At 33.1% G+C, this 19,892-nt stretch overlaps 1 protein-coding gene and 1 long non-coding RNA gene across 5 annotated transcripts in view; one reads left to right on the forward strand and one right to left on the reverse strand.

Moving 5' to 3' along the window:
• The window catches only part of LOC143234516 (glucocorticoid-induced transcript 1 protein-like), a 58,579-nt gene that overhangs the window by 10,250 nt on the left and 28,437 nt on the right, over positions 1–19,892 (reverse strand). For 2 of the 4 annotated variants that reach the window (XM_076471927.1, XM_076471925.1), the window contains exons 2-6: positions 4,526–4,683; positions 3,443–3,526; positions 2,038–2,361; positions 1,515–1,580; positions 512–722 (exon numbers count right to left, since the gene is read on the reverse strand). In XM_076471927.1, coding sequence (XP_076328042.1) covers positions 512–722; positions 1,515–1,580; positions 2,038–2,361; positions 3,443–3,526; positions 4,526–4,683 — 843 coding nt within the window. Of the gene's footprint in view, positions 1–511; positions 723–1,514; positions 1,581–2,037; positions 2,362–3,442; positions 3,527–4,525; positions 4,684–17,981; positions 18,475–19,892 lie in introns of those variants that run through there. The other 2 variants (XM_076471928.1, XM_076471926.1) reach the window with 2 other exon arrangements.
• LOC143234518 (uncharacterized) overlaps positions 10,576–19,892 on the forward strand; it is a 36,297-nt gene continuing 26,980 nt past the window's right edge. The window contains exons 1-2 of the long non-coding RNA XR_013018694.1: positions 10,576–11,160; positions 12,219–12,317. This is a non-coding gene — a long non-coding RNA (uncharacterized LOC143234518). The remainder of the gene's footprint in view (positions 11,161–12,218; positions 12,318–19,892) is intronic.

Genomic DNA, 19,892 nt, shown 5'->3' on the forward strand with positions numbered 1-19,892 from the left:
AAGCTGAAAGAGATATAAATCAAAACTCAAAGCACAAACTATTCTTGCAGTTGAAGTAATTCACAAGGTTTTTAAAAACTAAGGAGGGAAACCACAAAATTAGAATTAAATTTTTAAAATTTAAAATAAACTATGCATAACTATTCTTATGCCAACAAGCATGAAATTTGCATCTACATCTTTGAAACTTGTAGATTACACAATATTTTACAAAGCTAAATACAAGTTGTTTCACAAAAATACCAATGAATGAAGCAGTAATATATTTTAAACTGACTAATTGAAAATAACGTTACTAGAAAGATAATTTTGTACAACATATTTTAAAACCCAATTTGTTTTTTAAAAGTTATAATTTTTACTGACAGGTGAATGCAATTGTTCAAGCATAATTTTACCACTATCAAGTTTCTTTCATTCTTACAAATTTAAATCTTGTGAACCAAGTATATAAATTCATAACACACAGGTAACAAAAGTACCAACCAAGAGATGGCACTGCGTGACTTACCTCGGCTAGCGGGCTGAGAGCTGTCCATCTGGCCTAAAAATGGCACAGTTGGTGACAGTGCCTGAGTATAGCTATTTGCACCACTACCAGAAGAACTTCCTTTTTTACCAGAAGGTGTCTGCGTGTCTATGTCACGCGTAGTTGTCACGGTGGCGGACTTGAAGAGATCAGGAATAGGAGCTCTGTGTCCATCTGGAGGAGGATCAAGTTCCTACAAAGAAAAAAATACACATATTTTCTAGAAACATTCCACTGGACTTACATTTCATGTAATTCTACAAATGAATATTTTTGATACATAGTATTAGTTACTCATGCTATAATTTGATGATAAAGAAACCAACTTTTTTATTCATGTGGTATTTTCACAACACCATTTATTATCATCACAAAATGTGAGGGGTTCAGAGCTCAAGAATTAACTACGTGTGGAAAGTAATCTGGCCACAAGATATCCCAGGTTAACACATTTAAAACATAGAATTATAAAGTGATATTCTTTCCATTAATGAACCAAGTCACTATTAAACTTATTAAAATAATGGCAATTCTATTTTTTTTTTAAATCTAACAGAAGTGTACATACAACTACTGATGTTGAATATAAAAGTTACAACTAAATAGCCAGCTTTAACAGGTAGTTCTAAACTTGCTTCATACACTCAAAATACTTGATTCATAAAGCTACTACTGTGGGTTACTTGAAATAATCTACTAATGTAAATGATTATAAAAAAAAAAAAAGACGATTATTTAAATTCGATAGAAGTGAATTTTTCATTCTGAATAATACCCTAAGTGCCTGCAGGGTAATGTTCTAGTTAGAGACATTGTGTGGTACTTCAGATAACAATCTCTTCAATAAATACAGGGGAAAAAAAAAATATGGTGACTGGTTCGATAAAATTCTACCCATATTCTAGAGCAAACTCTGATCTATCAACATGAGACTTTTCTACATCGAATGGACAGAGTAAAAGCAAAATACCATAAGTTCACTTACCCTTTCAATCTCCATATCTACAGCATCATTTCCTGAGATTCCTTTGAGAACAAGTCTTTCTATCTCCTGAAATAATATGGCATAAATAGTATAATTTAACAATGTACTAGGGTTCATTATACATTTTAAAGAAATTAACTTTGGGGAACATCCTTAAGAACTCTAGTGATAAAAGTATTGTTCAATATGGAAATATTCATTCTGACATAAAAGACTCCAAAAAGGTATACGTTTCATTAAAATCACAATTACATTTATATAACAGCCTTACTGAAAATTTTATTTTAACTTACTCTTTCTAATTTCCTTACTTTGTTGTTGTTATTATTATTATTATGAGGATTACAAAAAGAATACAATATATTGTAAGGAACATTCTGTATCAGGACAACCTATGAAGACTCAAAAACCCTTGAGATGAATCAGTTTAAGAAAGAAGTTCTGAAATTTATGCCAATGAACGAAAAGCAAACCAAAAAGAAAGCAGAAATCTTTGCCATTTCAATAAAAGATTTCTGCTTACCTGATTTAAACCTTCAACACTGCTAAGAATGCGGGGAATGGGGGTCTTTGGAATGTGGGGAATAGGAATGGGTCCTGTTTGAGACCTTTCATGTGACACATTGTATGAAGGTATAGTGTACAAGTGCTGATAGGGTGAATTATTAAGGGGTAGTGTTGCCGTGGACGGTAAAGACAGGCAGACAGAACCATTATTGCTGCTTGCAGCAGTAGACAGTGATATGGCAGAATGGTCCCCTTGAAAAGGACTAAGCCTCTGAAGTAAGCTGTGGCTTCCCTGGCCGTGACTGCTCTTATTTGTCCGTTGGAGTTTATGGCGAAAATACTGGAAATGGAAAAAAATAGAGAGGTAAATACATACCGTTATCTTCAATTGTACTTATGCTTAGTAGTTAGAAGTCAGTATAATAAACATTTAGCATAAAACTAACAACTTGGTGAAACCTAGCAAATACTGTATCATAACATACATTTTTTTCTATGGTCAGTAAAATAAATTAGTAATGAGACAGAAATAATTACATATACAAAGAATATTTATTTAACAAATAAAATATTACTAGTTACATATTCAGCTTTCCAAAGTATTTATATTTACATAATGGGACTATTAATATCATAAGCATAATTCATTCATTTCATAGGTCAACAAAATATTAAACACTAAGTTTTGTTTTTTGTTGATAATTTTTAGAATCGATTTGAAATTTTAAGGACAACAAAATGTAAAAGTTTTCAACTAGAGCCTCCAGTCTGGCATATTACAACGACGTGGGTGAAGAAAAGTTACAATTAGGATTTTGGCTGTTTTATGTGGCCAAATTAGTTATTAAATATTAAGACAGATAATCCGAAACAACCTTTAATGTTTAGCTTATGGTTAAACTAGAAGCAATCTCATCACTATAAATGATTCTGTAACATATCAAATAAGATGATAAACTTTGTCACTAGTGAAAATATTACTTAGAAATTCACAGTGTATATTCCATTACAGAAGTCATTATGAACCAATTCATAAGGTAAATTAGGGTTAGGGACATCTTTAAACTAATTTGGGATCATCGATATTTTCCTTCACATGTAGACTTACCAAAACCAAACCATATTATGAAGCTTGAAACTCAAAGGTAGGACAAACAAACATGAAAGCTGATGTGTTTTCCTTACTAAACAATCTAGCTACAACTTCTATAAAGCGTGATGATACAACTGTTCTACACTTCTCAACAAATGCAAAAAAATTAACTTTGTTTTGATAATTTCTCATAATATATAAACATGGAAAACACTAAACCTAATTCATGTAGCAACTACACCTAAGGTATTTATAAAATTTGTTCCATCATGAAATTTTCTAAAATCGCCACTTGACAAATTGTAAACACAAAACTTGTAAACCCTACTTTCATCTCTAACTGATCTCCGCCATTTCCCGGAGATTTTCTCAGCAGTCCTTTCTTCTTTTCTGTTTCTTCCCACTCGTCTGTCTTAAAGTTCAAAATATTTAAAATGAATTAATCAAGACAGTAAGAAACAGATTCTTAGCTTCCAATTCTTGTTTCAATAAAACATTTTTTCCCCCTAAAACACATACATTACTTTAGCAATACATGTAGTGGTTACAAAAAATTTCACCAGTTTGATGAGAAAATCATTTTGGAGAAATTCCAGTTATAAGAATCTATGTTTTCTCTGCCTGTCTTGAATGCTTAGTAATTAAAATTATATATTTAATATTTTACACATCACTAAACCACAGAAAAAGAAACAATGTTAAAAAGTATTGGAGTCTACAACCCTCCATCAAGGCCATGCATGTACAGAACAGATGAATTATTAAATAACATCTGCTGGTCCAACTACCAATAGAAATAAAGAACCAAAATCCAACATATCATTCTTTTTTATCTCCTTTTAATTATAACATAATGAGTTTGAGAGAATTCTTTAAAACAGTTTATAACTCCATAATGAAACATAAAAACAGTATACAGCCACATTCTGGATTATACCGTGTTTCTCCGAAAATAAGACGGGGCTTATATTAATTTTCACTCCAAAATATGACACTAGGGCTTATTTTCGGGGGATGTCTTATTTTGATGTACTAAAAAAATGAAGTTACAAAGTAAAACTATTAAACCAACCATTTAAAATAAACTATTATTAAACTATTAAACTAACTGATTAATACTTAAACAAACTAATTAACTAACTATTAAACTAATTAATAAATTAATTTTTTTTATTTCTTTCCTCTTCCTGCCACTCTTAACTAGGGCTTATTTTAAGGGTAGGGCTTATTATTGGAGAAACAAGGTACCAGCAAGTGTTGACCATAACCTGACCTCTAGAGGCCAGTGACATTTTATCTACTGACAGCTTTATCAGCTAAGAAAACTTCAACAGTTTACATTGTTATCAAGAATACATTGGACTTCACTGTTATCTAATGTGCTTAATAATTATGTTGTGAAGTTATGTACCTGGGTGGCTCTGTCCATCACGTGTCGTACATAGTAGCTGTGATAATGGCAGTCACGTGGCCACTGTCCTGCCAAGTAAATGGTGTCCAGTGAGGCAGTCCGTCGAATACAGGGAGCAGAAGTGATGGATTTAAAATTTAGTGAACTGGTCTTATCTGCTAAAGGAAATAAGTAATAAAATTTAATTAATATTGTATTATTACTTTAAAATAGTGAGGAGGACCCTGCCTTTCTCACTGTACTCTCTCATGTCTCACATCATGTTTTATACAGCATAAAAAACATGTTAACTGTCTTTAACTAATATTTCTATTCCAAATATAAAATTCACTACACTTACCTAAAACACAACTCTGGTTCTACTTATCATACTAATTTTTCCAAACATATAGATACACAGATACATATATTCCACAATTTCAGCATGATACACAAAGTTGACATGAAAGTTTTATTTCTCTATACACAGAAGAAAAAAACCAAATAAAGTATATGGTATTTACATTTTTTAATTCTGTATTTTTATTATATTTTGTTCTAATGATTGTATTTCATCTACAATAGCACAACTGGAGATGTATCCTGCTTGGAAGATTCTCAGGCTTTACCAATCAATAAGTCCACACAACACACAAGATTCTAGAAGTGACAAGTTGATGTGTTATTTACCATGCCACATCCTGAGACACAATACATTTAGACCGAGACACATAGCAGTAATTAGTCATACCCAAGAACATACATAACAATTAAACCACAGCATCCTCAGACACATCAGAGTCGGAAAACCTAAAAGATAACACTTAAACCACAGCATCCTCAGACACGTCAGAGTCGGAAAACCTAAAAGATAACACTTAAACCACAGCATCCTCAGACACGTCAGAGTCGGAAAACCTAGAACATAATAATTAAACCACAGCATCCTCAGACACATTAGAGTCAGAAAACCTAGAACATAATAATTAAACCACAGCATCCTCAGACACGTCAGAGTCAGAAAACCTAGAACATAATAATTAAACCACAGCATCCTCAGACACGTCAGAGTCAGAAAACCTAGAACATAATAATTAAACCACAGCATCCTCAGACACATCAGAGTCAGAAAACCTAGAACATAATAATTAAACCACAGCATCCTCAGACACATCAGTCAGAAAACCTACAACATAATAATTAAACCACAGCATCCTCAGACACATCAGAGTCAGAAAACCTAGAACATAATAATTAAACCACAGCATCCTCAGACACGTCAGAGTCGGAAAACCTAGAACATAATAATTAAACCACAACATACTTAGACACGTTAGAATCAGAAAACCTAGAACATAATAAAACTAAAAAAACATCCTTAGATACCTCAAAGTTAGATAACTTAGAATATAATAATCAAACCAGAACATTCTCAGACACATATCAATATATAAAGTAGAACATCCCTTACACAGATTAGTGTGTAAAAACGTCAGATACTTCTGTTGATTGATTTCAGACCGATGATAAATCCTAAACAAAACATGAACAAAATGCAAAGTAATACACTACAGACAAGTAATCCTATAAAACAACTAAGACAGAGTTCATCACAATCATACATCACTGTCATTAGCATGTCAATACTAAAGTAATACATAATATAAAACTAAATTCAGAAAACTTATTAATAGATGCTGGAGAGACGTAGGCCACCAAGCATAATGAAGATGGAGCATCAAACAGATAAACCTGTCCTACCGATCTTAAGTCAGAAATTAAACTATCTTATTATATTACCTCCGTAATGTTTGTAACTATGAGTTGATTACTAATCATGTGACAGTATACATGCACATGATTTTAACGACCTCAATTCAACATTTTATATAATTTTGCACGTGCCTAATAAACAACCACTTGTGCATTAACTCTGTTAGTCATTTCCTAACAACTTTAACGGTTTTACCGTTATACGTTTGTTTCAGTACAGTTTTCCTTTTGCCCGTGACCATATTATTATTGACTATATATTTCGCAAGATCCGCCTGTTACCGAAATGTGTAGAATATTCTTGAGGGTAAGAATCAATAACATTTGTTTTACGAAAACGCGCTGAAACTTTGTTGAAACTTCGACAAACCCACGTGAGTCGTATAAAAAGCGGCCAGCAGAAAGACAAAAGATCATTATTTGACAGCTACAGTTAGTGTGCTACAGGCCTTGGAAGCTATAATTGTGATTATAATTGTGTAATTCACTGAAGTTGAACGGTTTGTAATATTCGAAATCTATAAACGTTCGTGGTCAAATTCTGTGAATTACTTTGAACGTTATTATTTCTACGAGGGTATTAAATATCTTTGCCGGGAAGAGTCAACTAGCAGGGGTGTAAGACCAGACAAGAATGTTGGTAGCTGACATTACCGTCAACTGAAGTATACCTGTGTATCAACATAAAAGTAATTTGAAGCTTGTGTGGACCTGGATCGTCGATAAGATAATAATTTATAGACCGTATATAAGACTCAGTATTGTCTGTAAGTTTGTAAAACCTGTTGTATATTAATCATCATTTGTGATAACTATTAGTAATAACTATTACTATATATGTAAAAACGGCTCGTTAGGGTTGAGAAAATATTTTACATAGAAGGTCGAAACGTTGTTCGCTCTTCTATGTAAAATATTTTCTCAACCCAAACGAGCTGTTTTTACATATATATTTCTCTACAAGTGGGTTTTCTCGACATCACTGAATAACTATTACTGTAAATTGTATTGTTTGTTGTTGTTGTTTTTTTTTTGTATGTTAAAATATATTTATGTTAAAATTATGTGTCTCAATCTTATTGTCAAATATAATAAATTTGATATATATTAACATTTAATTAATTTCTAAATTTAAATTAAAATTTCCGGTTATTTGAAACAGTAATACGTAACGAACAAATTAGAGACTCGTCCAAGTTAAATTACAATGGAGCCTATGCTGAATAGTCCTGGCATGGTCAAGCGCGTAAGGCGTGCGACTCGTAATCCGAGGGTCGCGGGTTCGCGCCCGCGTCGCGCTAAACATGCTCGCCCTCCCAGCCGTGGGGGTGTATAATGTGACGGTCAATCGTTATTCGTTGGTAAAAGAGTAGCCCAAGAGTTAGCGGTGGGTGGCGATGACTAGCTGCCTTCCCTCTAGTCTTACACTGCTAAATTAGGGACGGCTAGCACAGATAGCCCTCGAGTAGCTTTGTGCGAAATTCCCAAACTGTATGCTGAAATGTCACAGTTTTAATCACCCCATTAACTGTGCATGTGTGTCTATACTTACATACATGAACACATAATCAGTGAGAAGGTAATAATGAAGCTAACTTAATTGTAATTACATTTCGTATGAGATAATTAATATCCAGTGCAGTTTAAAAGACTAATAACTTAAGCTGAAACATGATGACCAATGTTCGAAATATTATTTATAAACCCAGGAATAAAATCGTTAGACGACACTAAAAAACGCGTCAAGTACTTCACTGTTATTAATAATTTTTGAAGTAACATCAAAATCATAGCTATAAAATTCAGCCATTCAAAGATATTACAATTAAGCTTAAAGTGCATTCTACGTTAACATCAATACTTTTAATAAATTTTTAAGACTATTGTAAAAATTAAAATTAGCCAAGTTTAATTGTACCTTAATAACCTTTAACATTAATTGAGGGTTAAATAAAATAATTATTGGACGTGTATTGCCAACACTCTCATTATGAACCAATTATTCATTAGTAGGACACAGTTTATCAACTAATAAGTTTTGATATTGTACAAGAGATCCCTTGGGTAGTAACTGCTGGGAGACAAAATGCTGTTTCCACATGCCTCCAATTTTAAATCTCCCAATAAACAAATTAAGAGAAATGTTGAGAAAACAGATTGTAGTTAACATGACTTTTATCACAAAGTTCAGGTTTACCAATGTACAAAATATGAATGTTCTCACACTTTACGTTCATTTGTTATTTCCTCATGAAAATCAGATAATTCACTACATGTAATTTTTTTCTTGTTGTATTCTATTTTGCTTTATCATAGTTGTGAAATAAATATTGTTGAATTATTTGGTGATACAAATAAAATATTTCAATTTACTGAGTGCCATTATAAGTTATTTGTTTTGATTTAAACCGATCATAATTTTAATGACCATATTACACACACACACATATATAAGTTATATAATAAAAGAGATTTAAAATGTTCATGAAATAAGCCCAAATATACGCAGTTCATATATTTTTTTGCTTCTAAGCATTTGAGTGTAATAGTAAATTGTGGCGAAATAAATTATATAACATCTGTTGTAATTGTTTTATTATCTTATAATAAACAAGTAGTTATTTAAATATCCTACTCTGTGATTTTGGGTATAATGTTGTCCTGGATTCACTTAAGAACTATTTCATGAAGAAATATAAAATATCAGAAGTACCCTTTGTTTATCGAAAACAAAATCATCAAGCCTACATAGCATTACGATATCTTTCCTAATACAGTAACTAACTGCCTGAGCTTGGTAAGATGTATTCATAATTGAAACAGGCATAGATTGTTAAAGACTTCATTGAAATTACGCGGGTAAACAAATACTTAATGAAAGTGTATTTGGGTTTAATTTCAATATGCAGTTAATGTTTTAAAAACAATTCGGCGGTTGTGATTATGCATTAGAAACATAATGCAAATTTTTGTCTTTGGGGTCTATCCAGAACTATGACAAACTATTGCTCAAGATGGCCCTCTAAAGCTGCTTAATCTTACACTTCTGTTGATAAAAACGAAAACTAATAGCTGTATTTCACACAAGTTTCTCATTCTGTAATTTACCTTATTTACCAATAAATGTTCTTGCTCCATTCCCCCTTCGTTTTATTTTATAATTTGTCATTTTAATTTCTTTACCTTATTTTTGTTACATTTTCCACCTTTGACATCACGTTTGAGTTCACACACTACCCTAAAGTCTCTAATGTTCACTTTCTACATTTTGTTTTCTATATACGGTCTTTTTTTGTTCTATCTTGCCAGTGATGTCATATTACTCTTGAAACTATTCTAGTTTTCCCTAAGATTGGTTTGATGTTTTATGGCGCAAAGCAACAAGGCTAACTGCGCCTTTCCCTAACAAGAAACCTAATTCACTACATTTTTCTGTTTCATAACGTCCAACATGGCGAGTTCTGACTTCAGGCAAACGCAAACTAAAGTGGCAGGGGTTTAGTTTAGAGAGAGAGAAATCTGAAGAATTATCTCTCCAACTGGGGTGTTGTGGTTCCTCTTCGTCCCCTCTCGTGAAAGATTATTGAAATTGGCATGGGGTTATTGCCTTTCATTTATTTTGACTCTTTTTAAGTGAAAGATTGAGGTTGGTCATAATACTGATCAGCGAGACAAAGGTAGCACCGGAGAGACCAGCCAGACCAGATCCCAAAAAGCAATTATAAACATGCACGCGAGACGACCCGATTCAGGGCATGGCAATATGACTTTCCAGGTTTCATAAGATTTGTTTATAAAGTCCTGTGCCTAAGCGATGGCTAATACATAACAAGCATGATTCTTCAGGTTGGTTTAGGCTTAGTGAACATCCTTTCGTGGGAACGTAGGGGGTCAAGGGGAGCAGAATATTAAAGAGCGGAGCAAACCTCCCTCTCAGGAAATTGTTCATAAACTTTAGCACCTAAAGTATTTGGGAATAACAGTAAGTATATCAAAAAGTAATTGTATTGAACATACAATTGTTTATAGGTTAAAACTGTCGTATGGGACTATGCAATAGTAAAACCATTATTTTATAACAGTTGAAAATAATTACTTCTCCACATAAAAATTCTTTTCGCAAGACAAACTAAAAAAGACCTACAATCCGGAAACAACACTTTAAATAAAATTGATCAATAAAGATAATTTTATTACGAACTACAATACATTTAAAAACATTCGATTCTTTAATTAAATACGAGCTTACGATAATGAATAATAGGTTAAATTTGTGTGTAAAAAAAAGCATACGAAAGATAGCGTTTCATAGGGCCTCCTACGTGTGATAAGCTGTCTTCAACAAATGTAGTTGTGTAACCAACAGTGAAATATGGCTGCAAACTCAGATTTAATATAAATTCAGAGGTCGTTTGTTAGGAATTTCGCGCAAAGCTACACAAGGGCTATCTTCGCTAGCAGTTCCTAACGTAGCAGTGGCAGACTAAAATCATCCTTATCCACCGCCAACTACTGGGCTACTCTTTCATCAACGAATAGGGGAATTGACTGACTTTATAACGCCCCCAAGGCCATAAGGGTGAGCATATTTGGTGCGGCAAGGATGACGAAACCCGCGACCCTCGGAGTGCGAGACGAGCACACTGACTATGACAATTCAAGTTAAATGAACTTTTAAACTTCAACAAGGTGATAGAATGTGTATAATTGTTTGTTTGTTTTTCATTTTCGTAACAATTTAAAATACTACTTGCTAACCCTATAATTACTGTAGTAGTAGTACTTCAAACAATAAGGTCTGTTGTAGTTAATCAGTTACTAGGTGAAAATTCTGCGGAGCATACTTTAAACGTAATGAAATATTAAGCCTAAAAAGTATACAGGTAAGATGTTTTCGTTTATTTTAAAAATTGTGGTTAATTTGAGACAGGTTCGTGTAGATAAACATTAATATTTGTTGAACTTTAATTTAGTTTATAAACAATTTAATTATCAATGAAGACAGAAATATTTTTCTTCCACTCTTCCTAAATGTTTTAAGATTGAAATAGAGTACAAACAATCTAGTATTGTATCTTTAGAACAATATAATACAACACAAATAAGACTATTAAAACACCTATAATATAATAAACGAATTTCAACATGTTTACTAAAGTTCAGTGTATCAAAATATTATTAATGGTGAATACACAAGTTATTTTCAAATCTAGTAGAACAATTTCGTATTTGTATAAAAACTTTTACCTATTAGACAGCGATGGTTACCATCCTAAGTAATAACGTATAAAAAAATTTGGAGAAAAGAAAAATAATTTGTTTTTAAATTATATCACAATTCATTATAAATAAACACTACAAAATTGTTTAAACTTCAAATAAATTAACATTTTTACAATGTAGTCCAACATTTATCAAGGATATCCTTGTTCATCGCTTAACCGATATCAGATATAGAAACAACTTTTATTTTCTCTTATATTTCACCAACGATTCCACTTTTGGTCCAAATGAATATTATTTAAAACATTAGGTCCAAACTTTCAAAAATCTCATGTTAAAAGGCATTTTTAATTTGGCTTTTCTTAGCTGTAGTTTAAACTGTTTCGATTTGTTTTTGTTTTAAATACCTATCAGCGTCGAAAGATGTTAAAAACCGATGCGTGGAACTGCGGTAGACTTTGGTATTTCATTGCGTACCAGGTACTTGAGTTTTTTATAATTTAATGATGTGTTGGAAATTAAAGGAATATAAACAGAGATAGTTATAATAGCTTAAAGTAGTATTATGAACTCTCTCATACATCTGCATGTCCTACAACCTTTTGTTCGCCAATGTATACTGTTATTAATTACAAAACCAAAACAACCACGGGCATGCCATTAGTTACACAGATTTCTACTTGGTGCTAAGAAGGGGACATTTCTATAAAATTCTCAGGGTGGAGACGTTTCCTCCAGGATGTCCAGTATTCTTTCTTCAACAGTTCCCGCTGAGAAGAACAAGTTTTTCTACTCGTACATGGCCATGCAAGAAAAGGTAATTATAAAAAGCAAAGAAACACTACCCGCCAGCAGTAACAATCAATCTCCCCCCTCCTGTTAATAAATATAAATTACTAAATTTATGAAATTGTTGGAATTCTGTATACTAAAATGGAATGTTTTTCACACGACACTTCTTTGTAGGTAGTCCATAGATAAACTCACAGTATACCACAGCTCTATAGTATGATTACTCGATTAGTAAACCTTGCTGCGTGAACTTAAATACAATCGAGTTTCATTAAGGGCACGACAGTAATATTTACTAAATATCAGGGCAGAGGTCATTGAGTAAAAAGGCTAACAGAAGTGGCACCAAAGGTAAAGAGGTAATAATTTACAATACTGAAAATGTTTCGTCTAGCTACAAATGTCCACTGTTTTCACATATTCTCACCGACTTCTACTGAGATTGATGCGTGACATGTAAGGAATGTAAAAAAAGATAGAAAAATCAGGTTTGTTTTGTGGCCATTTTAAGATTTCACGAATTCACAGTTTCCGTGACGACTTTCAAACATACTCGTGCTAAGGCCTAATCTAAAGTGCAGTGTTTGAATCTTACTACAGGTGGCAACTATATACGACTATTTATGAAGCGTAACTCGTTACATATTCATATTATGACACAGATTCTCCAAATCTAGGATTTCCTTGCTGATAGGATCTTTATGTGAAATATTAAAACAACGTGTATTTCACAGAAAGCTTTCATTCACTTAACGGTGTGTCAACTGCACTTACGAACTTTCACAGTTTGGTCATTTTGTGACACAGCATTTATGTTTAAATATAACATTAAAACTAGCACAAAATATCAATGGACGTATTTTCTTATGTAAACAGGTTATCACAGAAAAATATATATATACAACCATACTCGCATCACTTAATTAACAGCGCCAAGTAACAAAATAATATACATAATTTTTATCATACAACAACTGAACTGTTATTCTTAAACTAGTTCACCTGGTCACATGAACCGTTCGTACACCAATATAAAGTATATATGAATTGACCTGTATATTTTACACCGTATCGATTGTACTTGTCCTATCTCAGTTTGAGGGTCAGTTCTATGAGGCGTGTACACGTACGTGTTCAAGGACAAAATCAGGGTGTTTATTCCTTCTAAAGTGTACCCTAACACCGTGCACTATACAGTCAGGCTCCTTGAAAACGTATGGATTTAAAAAACCGGTTTGTTACCCCCTGAACAAGATATGATACAGTGATGTTCACAGCTATTCCAAATCTGTGTATTCGGATTTATAAACACACACACATTTACTGAAACAAGCAAATGACCTGTACTCAGAAATTGGGTACAATATATGCTTACTGTTCTGGTATGTACTACAAATTCCGTAAATTTTATCGCATTTTTTTTATAACACTATATTATTCATATTATACATTCACAATTCGCACTTATCTTTTATGTTGCTCAGACTTAGGTTTTCTTTTGTTTTGTTTTTTTCTGTTATTAATATCTGGTTGGTGAAACGCTGAGTTAAAAACGTGTTATTTCATCACGGTTCGAAACTAGACATTCTGCAATACACGATCGGCCTTTCGATTATGTTTTTTTACTGACTGGTATTGTTTCTGTAACTTAAATTCACGAGCAATAAAAATACACATAGACAAGTTAACTACTTCACGCACTAACTTCACGCAAAGCTAACTACTCGAGCGTTCCTAATTTTGAAGTGATAGACATAACTTGTTGACAACACATCTACTAATGAATAGTGGGATTAAGTGATACATTATAATGCTCCTACAGCTAAAAGGACGAGCATGTTTGGTGATGGGACTTGAAAACTACTTTAACCATACGTACGTATAAAACTACCTTAACCATACGTACGTATAAAACTACTACATTTACGTTCGCACACACCACTATACTTCCATGTCCCGCCCTAACAGTCATGTTTTCCTTTCGTTACATTGGGATTTTAATACTGAAAGAACGTGAAGTGACACGTGTTGTGACATCATCGATGAACATTTCACACAGCTGCATGGGCAAGACTTCGTAAGCTCGTGATGGTGGGTGCCCTTTGTATCACCCGCTATATTTATCTTCGTCGTAAATGTAGTAATCTGTTATTTTGGCTCGAATTTTAAAACAATTTATTTTTCAACCTGAGTTAACTGTACTCATTGCCACTGTAAAACATGTTAAGCAAGCGTTCCGATAATATAAATAAATATTTTCATGTACACTACACCTGATGTCAAACACGGAACACACAGCACGGTAAAAATGTAGCTTTACAGGACACTGGTTTCCAAACTCTTTCGTCTGCGGGCAAAAGGATCACGCGAACCACTGCAAAACGTTTTGTTTGAATTTCGCGCAAAGCTACACGAGGGCTATCTACGTTAGTCGTCCCTAATTTAGTAGTGTAAGATTAGAGGAGAGGCAGCTAATCATCATTACCCACCGCCAACTCTTGGACTACTATTTCATCAACGAATAGTAGGATTGAACGAAACTTTATAACGCCCGCACGACTGAAAGGACGAGCATGTTTAGTATGACAGGGATTCGAACCCTCGACCCTAATATTACGAGTCAGGCACTCTAACCCACCTGGGCATGCCGTGCCCAACAAGAAGAGGTAAATTCACCCTTATTTTAATGCTTGATAATAACTTTGTTGTTCAGTAACAAACAGTTCAAATTACATGAAATAAAATGGCCACACGAAGTAAAGACCCATAACGTTTAGGTAATTACCTAATACAATATCCCGTTAAATTATCACGAAAAAAAATAAAATAAAAGAGCTCTTCATAACTACATACGACTTTCCAAGATACACCTAAATTTGATTCATGGAAACAAAGTTCATTTCTAACGTTTAACATTCAAAACAATCTCTTAAAAGTTCACAAGTCTTACACCCTTATAAGAAACCATACAATTCTCGTTACTATTATTAGCGTACGCTGAAAACTTACATAAAACTGATATTTTCTCGTACACTTATTTTTGTAAACACGCAGGCACTTCTAGTGATCTTTCAATCTTTCAAAGTTTTTCGAAACACCTCAGAAAAGACGTAGATTTACTTTGAACATAAAAGTGACAAAACCAGTTATAAAACATGAATATTAAGCAATAGGTTATTAGCATAAAGTTGTAGCTGATGTCGTTTATATATACATACATCCTCTTATTAACAATTGTATACTTCGTTAATCGAAACAGGACGACTTCGACTTTTACTCTAATTATCCAATAGTACGAAAAGTACATGGTGCCTGTCACATGGTGCTGCGCTGAACCAAACACTATAAATACACACCATTTTCATAGAAATATAAAACAGGCGTTTCCACATATACTGAACGCAGCCTAACATTCAATCTTAATTTAAGTTTTATTACTTACATACGATCATACATACACACCTAGCGGACAGAGCAGGCACTGAAATGTGTCAGCGCGAACTTGCACCAGGTTTTTATCAAATGTGTACTTAAATATCAAAAGCGTTCAAAGTTCGTGTAAGAAATCTTCTGCTGAGTTTGACACTGCGAATTTCTCCTTTTTTGTGACGTCTGACGTAAGCTGCTTAAATAAATACACACACGCACAAGCGTAAATACATATATATACATAATAGAAGATATAATGGTTGTATTTTCCGACGATAAGTTTATGCGGCTTCGATGCCCATTGTATATTGTTTCAACTTAAAAGTCCGGATTATACAAGGCCTGTAATATGCAACTATTGGCCATGTACCCTACGGATTCACGTAGAACTTAAGTTTCTCCAAGTTGTTTATTGGAGGTGTAAAATTATTATGAGTGCATTATGTTGTCTTTAGAGATATTTCTATACTTTTTTGGTGGGGGCCAGGTATTGCCAAAGGGTTAGGATGCTAAACTCGTAATTTGAGCGTCGCAGTTTCGAAAGCCCGTCACACGAAACATGCACGCTCTATCAGCCATGATGGCGTTATAATGTCACGTTTAATCCCACTATTTGTTGGTAAAAGATTAGTCCAAGAGTTTGCGGTAGGTGGTGATTACTAGCTGCCTTCCTTCTGGTCATAATACTGCTAAATTAGGGTATATCAAAACGTGACAAAAATATGCTATACAGGAAGACGAGTATTGTAAAAAATTAGTTAAATTTTACATAAAAATGTGGTAAGTAAAAAGGTTCATAACTAAAAATAATGCCCTTGGCATAAATAGCAATCAAACACCAAGTTCTCAAATTTAACTGACACATGCGAAATGACTAGAATAAAAATATAAAAATTGTGCATATAAAAAATTCCGTACCTTCTTTAAACACTTGGTATTAGACCTAAGGAAAGTCAGAATCATTTGAAATACCGATGTATTAGTTTTCATATACTTAATAAAAGTTTGGACAACAGTACATAAATCCATTTAAGCCATAAGTGTACTAAAAACTTCTGAAAATTTAAAATATATACCCAAAGAAAATGATACCCTGAAACAAATATTATTTTTTCTTTTACAACATATGGTGAACTATCCTTTATAATTTTAGAACTGCATACGTATCTCTCTCTCTCATGTGTATGTATGTAATTTAGTATTTTCATTTAGGCTTCGGTATAATGAAGAAATCACTTTCTTCGTGAAGCATTTACACGTATCAGTGGGAAATTATTTTAAACACTCCTTTAAAAAACAAAAACAGTTATAATACACATTAAAGGTATAAAACTGGTTCATTTTTAAAACGCGATAGTCTAAATAAATTACTTAATAAAAAAAGAACGCTTTAATTCATCACAAAATTAAAATTTTATGATTGTGGTTTACATGCTTAGTTGCTTTAGAAGTTAAAATTAGAGTAGCGAGTAGGATGCGTTTTCTTAGTGCTCTCACTTACCCCAAAAATTACGGTACGTCATCCAAGTAGTACTGGTGAAAACATTTAAACAAGTGTAATTTTTTCAATAAATTTATATAATTTGTAAATCATTATGGAATTGAGCCAGCCTAAAATTAAGAAAAAACTCCAAACATTATACGTTTGTGGAAAGTAATATCAACGATGACGTACACTTCAATGTTAGCTATTAACATTTCTAGGCCTAAATGTCAAACGTGCTAACTATTCAACAAATTTTAACTTTAAAACATGGTTTAAATTTAAAACACTACAAGTATATAAAAACAAATTTTGCTTCGCTATGCTTAGTAGTTAGGTGTCCATGTTTTCCACATACCTGTAAATAAACATGATACTAACCTTTAAAAAGCTCGAAAGAACTAAAAATAGTGTTATGTACAAAGTTCACGTGAAATTTATTTCCCTATTTACTTCCAACATTGATGTATAGGCCTAGCTTATTACGAGTTCGTCCCAATAGGTTAAGATACCTGTTGATCTCGAGACAATTAAAAATCAACAAATCCATAATGACACACTAGCTACATCTTCAAGATAAACTATCTACTTAATAAACTACGTGACTGATATTTCTGAAAGATTTATTTGTAAAGATTACTTTTCAAAACAACGTTATTCGAGTATTTCAAGTAATAACGTGGCAGAATGTGTAAGACGTTCCTAAAGTTTCTAGATATTCAATAAAATCAACAAAACAAAAACTCCACGACAGGAAGCTAATCATTCAATACTTACCCACTATAGAATGATGTTTCATAAGCTACATGAATATCCAGTGTGCAAAGGTAACGGGTTAGCTTGGTCTGTAGTTGATTTGTATGCACTCGGAAAGTTCATGTCAAGGTTTCATGTTCCACAATAATATTGATTTAAACGTCGCAAGTGACTGGTAACTTTGAAACACAAAGTATTAAAAAATTACCATTCGTGTCTTACGCAAAGTCATTATGTAAACCCAAGGGCACATTGGCATTACAAGTTTTATAGTGTACGCAAAAAGTGACGTGCCCCGAGCAATAAGATATATAACACATCTTGTAATCTACACAGAACAGTGCAAAGTATTCACAAACACAAAAATACTGCTTAAATTCAACTATATTACCTAATGATGGGGTTCTGTTAGTGTACACCGTCCACTATAAAACGTAAAATCTACATGAAGTATATGCATGTACTCTATTCAGTATTATCACAGCCCAATATCAGGGGTCCATTAGGCCTGCTGGAATACCACAGACATTACGATACTGCGTCAGTTTTTCAATGCCTATCCATGCCATTTTAAAATTTAGCTTTAGAAAATCTTCACAAATTTATGTTGTGTTACTGCTAATAACTTTGAAGTGAGTATTGCTGGCCTATCCGTGAGTTGTGGGTATCTGCCATTTAATTCAGTTCTTGAGTACATGACCCACAGGTGGTTTGCATTGAAATATTTTATACATTTAATTCTTTTTTATTAGTAGTATTCTCTTTCTTTTAAGATTTTTATTGATTATAATTACATAACAAATGCTTTGGAAAGCACCAAATCTGTCCATAATTTTTTTTTACATCCATAAAACACGAGTTCTTCAATGTCTTCGGATGGTGAGAGAGATTCATCTCGCTGTCTTTGTCTTCCAACTCTGATGCTATTATACCAAACGCTACTGAAGATTCTGAAAGCTTAGACTCTGAAGATTAAACTGGAAACTCTGATAATCAGCAACAAATTCCATTGAATCTCTGGCATCCAGTGGCTGGTGCCATCCAAACACCTTTTCCAGTTGTTAGTCCAAGTCTCAACACACATGCAAATGGTATAGCAAGGCTTACTGACACATTAAAACTTGTAGTTACCAATAAGATTTATGATCTTATAGCTTGGTAAACTAATTTCAATTACTGCCAGATTATGGCAGCTGGCAAAACTCAGCCACAAAAGTAGAGAGGTGCAAATTGTGATGAAAGAAAAAGGTTTCTAGAAACCATTATGCACATGGAATTGTGAACTATCCAAATGTTTCTCAGTACTGGAGTAAAGACCCATTCTTGAAAATATACTTCATACTAGGAATAATGCCAAGAAACAGATTCCAGTCACTGTTACTATTTGTTCATTTTTTAGATAACCTGATAGTTGGGATGGATCATTTAGGAAAAATAGAAAATGATTTTGACTTCTAGAAGAAAGTTTTACCAAAGTTAATACTCCAGGTGAATCAATTGAAGTAAATAAAATAACAGTACCATGGTGAAGCTATTTACACTTTCACCAATATAACCCTGGAAAAGCTCATCAATATGCAATTCAAATAGAACTGGATGTTGCTAAAGATAATCTGGATGCAGATATACCAATTGCAACAGATCTTTATACTTTCATTATTTTAGCAAAAGAGTTGTTAAATCACCTGATCCATCTTTAGGAACAGTGTGCTATAAATGTGACTCATGAAAGAAGAAAAAATAAATTATCATTGGCCTACAACAAAATAATGGTATGACCACTGTGAAATGGACGGACAAGCATGATGATCTCATGCTATCAACAAACCATAACTGTAGCCTAAATGGGACAAAATGACAATAATGTTGAAGTGACAAAACCAGAAATGGTTCTTCAGTACAACACAGTGTAAAATAAGGGATCAACATTTC

Source organism: Tachypleus tridentatus, chromosome 12 (genome assembly GCF_004210375.1).
Source record: "Tachypleus tridentatus isolate NWPU-2018 chromosome 12, ASM421037v1, whole genome shotgun sequence".
Taxonomy (NCBI): Eukaryota; Metazoa; Arthropoda; class Merostomata; order Xiphosura; family Limulidae; genus Tachypleus; species Tachypleus tridentatus.